The following is a 9,781-nucleotide window of genomic DNA, read 5'->3' on the forward strand; positions in this document are numbered from 1 at the left end:
AAGGCGTTTCCTTCTCCAACAGATAAGGGTTTAGAGTGTCCAGTATGCAAAGAGGATTACACAGTTGAGGAGGAAGTCCGACAGTTACCCTGCAACCACTTCTTTCACAGCAGTTGTATTGTGCCTTGGTTAGAACTGGTAAGTATAGGCAGCTCTCATTTGTGACGGGCAGCTGTTCCAGTCACATCTTGGGGGATGGTTCACAGTAAGGTGTAGCTAACAGTTCGTGGAGAGCCAGGCAGATCAGATTTTAGTCCCTGACTAATTCCTAGTAGCACCAGTACTGTTTTTTAGATTATTAATCTATTTGGAACTTCTCTGACCAGGGGTTAGAAAATTATGACCTATAGGTCTCTCTAGCCTACCACTTATTTTTGTAAATGAAATTTTATTGGAATACAGATATGTTTATTTTTTTTACAAATTGTCTATGGCTACTTTTGTGCTATATCAGCAGAGTTCATTAGTTGCAACATAGGTGATATGACCAACAAAGTCTAAAATACTTACTGTTTCTTTTCAGAGAAGTTTGCTGACCCCTGGTCTAGACTATCTCAGGTCATTGTTCCTGTTTAGTTCCGTTTAGTGATAAGTATTAGCTGTTGTTAAGTTGCTGGCCTAGAATTCTGTCATTTGTGTTGAAAGTTCTATTTGGGAGATGCCCTGGTGTTACACTGTGGATTCCCGCATGCCCTCTGTGAGAATGCACACCTTTTTTGTCTTTCTACCTGCTGATTCTCAGGATTTCTTTCTTTTTTTCTTTTTTCTTTTTTGGTCTTTTCAGGGCCACACCCACAACATATGGAGGTTCCCCAGCTAGGGGTCGAATTGGAGGTGTAGCCACTGGCCTATGCCACAGCCACAGCAAAGCCATATCTGAGCCTTGTCTATGACCTACACCACAACTCACAGCAATGCCATATCTGTAACCCACTGAGTGAGGCCAGGAATCGAACCTGTGTCCTCATGGATACTAGTCAGATTTGTTTCTGCTGAGCCATGATGAGAACTCTTGATTCTCAATATTTCTTAAGTGTTTAGTATTTCTGCCTTCCCAGATCAGGCTGTTTACATGCATCTTTCTGTTTCAGCATGACGCATGTCCTGTGTGTAGGAAGAGCTTAAGTGGTGAGGACTCTACTCAGCAAACCCAGACCTCTGGGGCCTCTGCAAGCAACAGATTTAGCAGTGAAAGCCAGCTACATGACCGATGGACTTTCTGAAGCTAAACACCGCATCTGAGCCAGGGCCATGGTAGAGCTCTTATCACAGCTGTTAATTGTATCAAAACAAAAAAATAGTAGGTGGATTTAAGAATCATTTAAGAAACCCCAACCCATAATATTAATTCAATGAGTGTTTTTCTTCTCTAAATTTAAAGTTAGTATCTACAGATGGAATTGTATCCACAACCAAATGCCTCTTACTCCTGAATTTGGAGTGATAATTTTGTAAGTGTGAAACTTAATTATGTGGGTTTCTCCTGCCAGAATAGAATCAGTTCCATAAAGTCTAGCTAGGGTCCTGCTATCTCTCATGTACGTTGTGATGGATGTTTCCACCTCTTTCTGCAGTCTCCACCCTACCATTAGTGTATTTTACAGTAAACACAGTGGGACCAGAGCCCTGGAGTCATACTGACATATAAAGTCCATCTGTTTTAATTGTATAAAAGCATCTACTCTTGGCCACATTAGCCATGATGTGAGATCAGGTTAATTCAGGAATCTAAGACTAATGGTTTTGTTGTTTCTTAAATACTCAGAGAGAAAATCAAAGAAAAATTATGCTGGGAAGGAGAAAGTGGCTTATCATTGTACTCTTCGATTTTCTCATTCTTATTTTTAAAGACTACTCCATAAGATGCAACTTCTGCAGAACCAACATGACATGTCTTAGGAGTCTTATGTTGGTAGGAATCTGATTCAGGTTCCTTTTTGGGAATGAGTTGGACAGCATACATACACAGAAAGACAGATGTTTGAAATCTTTGGTTCTGAGGTTTTTTAATGATCCCTAACTTATTGTATATCCTGGGCACCTTAAAATAATTTCCCTCACAGAAACAATTACTTCATTACTGCTTCTACAGCCAATTAATTGTTTTTAGTAATTCATTCATTGGTCTTCAAGAATTAAGATTTTTTTGTTTCATTTACATTTTCTAAGCCCTTTATCATCTCTGAACCTTTCTGTTTGCTTGGTTCTGGCTATACTTGGAGTCAAACTAATTATTGTGATTGTCCCCAAACAACTTGGCCTAGGAGAGGTAGGCCTTCTTTTTTCCAGCCTAAAAAATATATGCACATGCTCTTTGGCACATTTAAGTATTTAAAGTTTAATAAATGAAGAAGATTAAGAAAGTTATTGAAACTTCAGAGTCTTGAAAATAAATGATGGGGACATGTAACCACTGTTGTTGTACCAAAAACAGTGACAGAGGGACACCATTTGTGTGGTCATATCAACCCTTCATAGTTTGGAATGATTAGAACAGGAATGCTATTCTTCGGTGAGGCTGTTTGCTAGGAGTCTTTGCTCAGTTTTATTGACTGTCAAACACTAGTTTTAGGGGTGAAGGATGGGGTTAGAGATAATCTTTGTACTTTGCTAGAAGACAGAGGAATGGGGGAGGGAAGAGAGAAAGTGGGAGAGTTTAATTTAATTGCTGAATTAATAGCCTGCCTCTAAAAGTTGTGACCATAAGGTATGATTCAGGTTGGGACCAGAGGGAATAAAGGATGTTTTCTCATGTGCCTCTTATGTTATACCTCTGTAGAGATTGTATCTTCAGAGAATGTGAACTATTTAACTATTGAAATATAGCCCAGAAATACACTGAATACCATTGGTTTTGAATGGGGAGGGGTGATGAGGCTGAGGGGACATGACAGGTATATTATGAATCTTTAATGGCCACTACTTAGGTGGAGAAGGGCTAGGCTGAAATTGGGGCACAGTGCACTTTTTCAGTAGAACAATATCAGCTGCCTCAGAAATGTTATGCCAGCTGGAAATTTTAGTCTGCTTAGTATCTGGAGATGCCAGGGTAGGCAGATGTATTTTTACTTACAACTAGAGAGCTAGAAAGGATTTGAGTAGCTTGACAGAGGGACTCAAAGTACTGGATAGGGATTTAACTTTTCAATATTCAGTATGGCAAATAGCGTCAGTCTAAGTTATCTGAAATTTTCCTCACTTTTTTTGCTCTTTTAGATAGAAGACATGAATCTCTGTTTGTTGTTTCCAAAACCCCTCCTACTTAATGAATCTTTAATGTTTCTTCCTAGAATAGGAGGCATCTTGGACTTCCAGATTAATTTAGGTAAGGAGTGTATTAGAGTTCTCCAGAAAAACACAACCTATAAGAGATGTGTGTGTGCGTCTCTCTCTGTGTGTGTATAAAAGATTTATTATTAGGAATTGGCTCACATGATTCCGGAGGCTAAGAAGTCCTAGGATCTACAGCCAACCAACAGTTGAGCTGATGGTGTAGTTCTAGTCCAATTCCAAGGGTGTGAGCACTAGGAAAATCGGTGGTATAAGTTCCAATCCAAAATCCAGAAGGCTTGAGCCCCAAGACAGCCTAATGTTTCAGTTCGAGTTCAAAGGCAGAAAAAGACTGATGTCACGACTCAAGCTGTCAGATGGCAGGCGACTCAAGCTGTCAGATGGCAGGCGTTCTCTCTTGCTAGCAGGACTGTCAGACTTTTTGTTCTATTCAGGCTTTCAGTTGATTGGGTGAGACCCACCCAATCTGTTTTACTCAGCCTGCTGATTTAGATGTTACTTTTATCAAAAAAATACCCTCATGGGGAGTTCCTGTTGTGGCTCAATGGGTTAAGAACCTGACATGGTGTCCATGAGGATGTGGGTTGAATCCATGCCCTTGCTCAGTGGGTTAAGGATCTGGCATGGCCACAAGCTGTGGCATAGGTTGCAGAAGTGGCTCAGATCTGGTGTTGCCATGGCTGTGGCATAGGTCCCAGCGGCAGATCCTTTTTGACCCCTAGCCCAGGAACTTTCATATGCCACAGGTGCAGCTGTAAAAGGGGGAAAAAGAAAAAGAAAAAAACACTATCACAGAAGCATTTAGAATAATATTTGACCAAATATTTGGGCACTCCTTAGCTCAGTCAAGGTAACACATAAAATTAACCATCACAAGGAGGAAAAACAAAAATGAAAACAACCGAGTGATCCTTATCTTACTTAAGTTTTACCAAGTAGGTCTGCTTTGCTTAGAGACATAAGTATAAGTACTAGGGTTAAGTAGTGAAAGAAATGTATATGGGATGAGGACCAATTTGCTTTGTGCCTCATATGTATTTTTCCCTCTTTAACTAAATTAACCTGGAAGCCTAAGATGCCTCCCATTCTAGGAAGAAATACTGCACATTCATTGGCTTAACACCAGAACATGGCTGGGGTTAAAAATTTATTTCCGGAGTTCCTGATGGCTCAGCTGGTTAAGAATCTGGTGTCGTCGCTGCTGTGGCATGAGTTTGATGCCTGGCCCAGGAACTGCGTACTGTGGGTGCAGCCCCCAAAAATGTTTATTTCAAGGAATGTCTTACTCTTAAATGTTTTAAACACAGTTTAGATATAGTGCCCAAGGCAGAGGGCTGCATAACCAAGACTTTTCAGGTGTTCATTCCTTTACAGATGGAAAGCTTACAGGAAACTGGAACCTTGCTAGGAGTCAAGGGAGAGATGATTCAGCTTTCCCTCATTATCAAAATGAATAGAAAATAGGTGTAATTTTCAATCTTGGGCCCTTAGACTTGAGGCTTTTACATTTATACTAAATGGCCTACTCTTTGAGTTTCATGCAGAGATAAACAGACATACCTTATTCATGAATGTCTTTTTTTTTTTTCTTCCTTTTGTCCAGTATAGTTTGACATGAGAGGAAATAAAACTATTTTGTTACACATAATTAGGAGAGACTTCCTAGAGATTGGTAGACTTGAAATTTATATAGAACAACTCCTTGCTGGCCTCCAGATGTTTATTGCTTCTTGGGTAGTTTCCAGATGGGTTAGCCTGGCTGGACGGAACTGGGCAGTTGAGTGGGAAGGGCAGAGTGGTGAACATTTAACTGATACCTCCAACATCCTTGAGGTTTCTAAGCCAGTGAGTTGGGAGCAGAGAAGGAATAATCCTGGCATTAAAAAACTAATTTTCCCTCTAAGTTCCCATTGCTAGTTCTCTGGAGAGTTGAGAAACCTAGAGAATCTACATAAATGTGTGTGTGTGTTTATTCATAGACAAATGCATATGTGCACATTTCACTGTAGAGGAAGAAGGGATGTGGTGGGCAGTGAGGTCAAATGAGCAGGGCAACAGCAGAGGGCTGGCACTTCTCTCACTGTACATGCCTCAGGCCCATGTGTTTCTGCAGTTCTCTATTACAGGGCACTGTTGGCTCAGGTAAGCCGACTGTTCTGTGGTGAGAGGCAAAGGGATTCACTGAAGCTAGAAGTCTGGTCATTTCTGAAGGTTGAGGAAAAATGGCTTTGAGGAAAGAGTATTCATCTATTTCTGTGTTATAATTAGTTGAACTCAAACAGTTATCTGTTATTTAAAAATTTTTTTTCTTGGTAAATTATGGATAGCAAATTGACTTCTCACAGGACCTGCTGCACACTCAGTGTCTTCCTGGTATCAAAGTGCCATTTCCTCAAGGAAAATGCATGTATCAATAACAAAAGCTCATTAGGCGGGCCATCATTGTTTTAAACAACAATAAACAGCCTCTGGGGCTTGGGGAAGTGAAGAGTACTTCAGAGTTGGTTGTTAGAGCTGATTTAGTTAGGCCACTGCCATCTGTGAAGGAAGACAGGTGAAGGAGCTGGGCTGGTGAATAGATATTTGAATATGAGGGAAGAACCCTCTTTGTCTCTGTAGAGAGGTGGGAAGATGAGAGTGCTATTTATGAGAATAAACCAGTAGGGATTTGGGAGTTTGGGGTGAGTGGCAGGAGAGCGTACTCTGAGAGTTCCCAAATGAATTTAACATAAGTTTAGGTTTTTTTATTTTATTTTATTTTTTTAACGTAAGTTAAACGTGAGGGAGCTTAGGGAAAGATTTGGTGGGGTAAACATATCACAGGTGCCTATCCTGTGTGGGGAGGTTGTAACTTAGAGTAATGTCAGTATCTCAGCACTTAGGCTGGGAACCACAGGGCTGCTCCCTGGGTTGAAAATAAAATGTGTAGAATACAATGTGTACAACTGGAGATCTTTTTCAAGATCACAACAGGATCAAAGTATCTCATCCAAAGGACATTATGAGGTTTTGATATCTCAGACCTGTCAGAAAAGTAGGATTACAGGGACTCACTCTCAGATTTTATACATATAAACTTTGTGTTTTGCCAGATTATACTTAGATGGTATCCACAGAAATGGAGCCTATGTGTTGCCTTCCTTTTTCACCTGAAACACTTATGTCTATAAAAATGCAATATAGGCTTGTGGTTCTTAACCTTTTCTTTCTTTTTATCCTTTACCTTTTCTAATAAGCGGTACCATTTTTAAGATCCCAAAGTCAGCAGACTCCATCCCAACAAGATTATAGTTGTATTTTTAGTATCTTTTGATGGAAAAAACACATAACAAAAAGCTGCTACAAGCTTTTACATCAATTTGTCTTTATTAGTCACACCAGGATCTATATATCCAGTTGAAGTATAGTATATACGTATTTGTAAGATAAATGTTATTAATTCAGATTAAAGATAATGCTTATACAGATTTCTTATAATAACTCCATGGCCTTACAGAGGTTCAAATTCCTTGGGTTGTGAATCACTCACATAGATTGAGGTTAAGATGTGTGTCCAGAAAACTGCTTACTCATGTATAGAAATTTATAGTCTTATTTGAAATCACTGATATCAGTATACCTTGAAAACCAAGATACAAGTATTTCAAATTTCTGTTTAACCAAGTCTTGAGATAAGCAGAATAAATAAAATTAATTCTTTAAAAGTGAGATCTTCGACTTGTTGTTGCTTTGTTTATTCTGCTTAGTTCAAGTAGGAGCTAGTAGTCTAATGTTCTGGAATGTCTTGATAAACTTGGGCAGCAGTCATATGTCCTTTCTGCACATTTTTTATGTAGCCCATAATTAGCATAGCACAATGGACAAAATCTTTTCTTTTCTTTCTTTCTTTTTTTTTTTTTTAAGGGCCACACCCGCAGCATATGGAAGTTCCCAGGCTAGGGGTCCAGTTAGAGCTACAGCTGCCAGTCTATACCACAGCTCACGGCAACGCCGGATCCTCAATCCACTGAGTAAGGCCAGAGGTCAAACCCACATCCTCATGGATCCTAGTCAAGTTTGTTAACCACTGAGCCACAAAGGGAACTCTGAAAAAACCTTGCCTATAGTTGGGCATGACTTGTATGTGAAACTTCCAGTGATTGTAAAATATTGAGTAGTTTCAGAAGAGTCTTTGAATAATAAAAAGTAAAAGCCATCTCCAGACATGTGAGCTGAAAATTTAGTTAGTTAAAAATACAAAACTAACATAAAACAGGTAGAGAAAGATTAAAGTGAATGTAATAAAGTGGATAAAGCTTTGGAGGCTTCAGGGTCAGAATCTGAGTGGTTCTCTGTTTAAAATCCAGAGTCTCTTTTGATTCTCAGAGGTGTCTATGAAAAAGAAAATAGAATAGGAAATAGCCTATTGTACAGATAAGTAGATGGAAATAGCACCTCAAAACTTCATTTGCCCAAAGACACATGTGTTGCAGAGCCAGAATCTGAATCCAGGTCTTTTGACTCTATGTCTAGTCTTTTTACCTCCATAAGACACAAAATCCAGAATCCCTAGCTTGAAGTTCAAGACCATCACTAATAAGGGTCTTACCCATCTCTTTCAGCCTTCTCTCTCTCTGCTCCCACAAACTTTAGCTCCCACATTTGGCAGGTCCTGGCCAAGGATCACAGGTAAGGTGTCTGTTTCCTTCTAATGGCTTGCCATTTAGTCCTTGTTTAGTTGGCTGTGTTCCCATCCCTTTATTCATGTAGTTCCCCTTATCAGGAATATCCTGCCTTCACCTCCTTGCTTGACTGTGACAAGAGGTTACATGTCCAAAGAGAGAGATAAGAGGATTTGTGAGTTTAGGGAGAAAAGGCTGCAGTTATCACTTTGACATTTATTTAAAAAGAGAGAAAAATGACCAAAGAGGTTGACAAGCACTTAGTAGCAGCTAGACAGGATCTGGGGTGCAGCTGTCTGCGCTAATCTTCCTCTTCCTCCAGCAGTGCTATGTGGATGCTATTGAATACCAAGGTCTCTTCGTTTCCTCATTTTCTGCCAAGTCAGTTACTGGATCTGGTGCTCTTCTCCTAGCCTGCCTATCTTTGCTTGCTTCCTCTCTCTTCCCTAAACAGTATCAAATAAAAATTTCTTCCAAGAAAAATCGGTGTTCTCATTTTGTTTGACTTGGTTGTTTATTTTACTGTGTTGGAGGGAAGGGAGGACAAGTTCTTCTGGGGTACCACAACACACATGCTTATCGAGTATTTGAGTGAGAATTGTATACCAGCTGCTTTTGTGAAAGCTGTTTTTGTTTTTTTGTTTTTCAACTGATGACTGAGGTAGGAAGAAAGTCAGGTTTGCTCTGGCAGTGAGGAAAGGACATTTGCCCATCTTATATCCCCCAGATTCTTGGCATACTTAGCATCTCTTCTCCTTTGTCCTATTATTTCTTTCTCTCTGCATATTGTAATGTGAAAGATACCAAGCTAAAGAGAATCAGATTTATCTTGCTGTGACTTTTTTAAAGTTTCCTCTGGCACAAGGCTTACAAAGCTGTAGAAAGAAAAAGGAAAACTTAGAATAGTCACAAAATACCTGATGTAATTCATCCTGAGATGTGTGATTGATAGACCCTTATGACTAGATAAGAAAGGAAAAGGAAAGAAGGGAAGGTATTGCATGTGTTGTGTCTTACTGCTAAAGTTGCAGTGAAATCTACCTGATCCTGGTGGAAGTGGGGAAGAAGCCAACCTTTGATTTCTCCGTGATGGAAGGTAGGACAATCAAGAAATAGATGGCACTCAAAAGTTCAAGGTAGGTTTTCCATGTATGGCACTGAATGACTGGCATGGTGATAGGATAGGAATACTTGTTGAAATTAGTTTCATGAGCCAAGGGAGGCACAAAGATCCAGGAAAGTCCCTCATGCTTTTTGTCACATGTGAGCATGATAACTTTGGGCCTGAGAAAATGTGTGTGCGTTTATTGTACTGAACCCTACCACTTCAGTATAACACATTTGGCAAGTCCTTGCCAAGGATCACAGACAAGGTCTGTTTTCTTTTGATAGTCTGCTATTAAGGGGCTGGAATAAGAGAGTGTTAGGTGGTCTTATTTCTGGAAAAGGGAGAATGGGGAGAATGGTGAAGGAGTTGAGAGAGAAGATGCTTAGCAGGCAGTAGGTAATCACCAGAGCACAGATTTTAGAGTGAGCAGGTCCTGTATTAATTAATTCCTGTGCACTGGGGCAACATTTAACCTCTTTATACTTGTTTACTAGTGAGTAATCAGGGAATGTTTACCTGGATTGTATGAGGTTAGAATCATCATATGTAAAGTCTAGCCCATCATATAAATTCTTTTATATATATATATATTTTTACATTATAGTTGGTTTACTGTACAGCAGAGCGACCCAGTCATATATATATATATACACACATACACACATATATGTATATACTTTTTCTCAAATTATCCTCCATCATGTTCCATCACAAGTGACTA

General features: G+C 39.6%; 1 protein-coding gene across 1 annotated transcript in view; it reads left to right on the top strand.

Moving 5' to 3' along the window:
• The window catches only part of RNF115 (ring finger protein 115), an 84,775-nt gene extending 76,340 nt beyond the window's left edge, over positions 1-8,435 (top strand). The window contains exons 8-9 of the mRNA XM_003481472.4: positions 23-138; positions 1,092-8,435. Coding sequence (XP_003481520.1) covers positions 23-138; positions 1,092-1,223 — 248 coding nt within the window. The 3' untranslated portion in view covers positions 1,224-8,435. The remainder of the gene's footprint in view (positions 1-22; positions 139-1,091) is intronic.

Source organism: Sus scrofa, chromosome 4, assembly GCF_000003025.6.
Source record: "Sus scrofa isolate TJ Tabasco breed Duroc chromosome 4, Sscrofa11.1, whole genome shotgun sequence".
Classification (NCBI taxonomy): Eukaryota; Metazoa; Chordata; class Mammalia; order Artiodactyla; family Suidae; genus Sus; species Sus scrofa.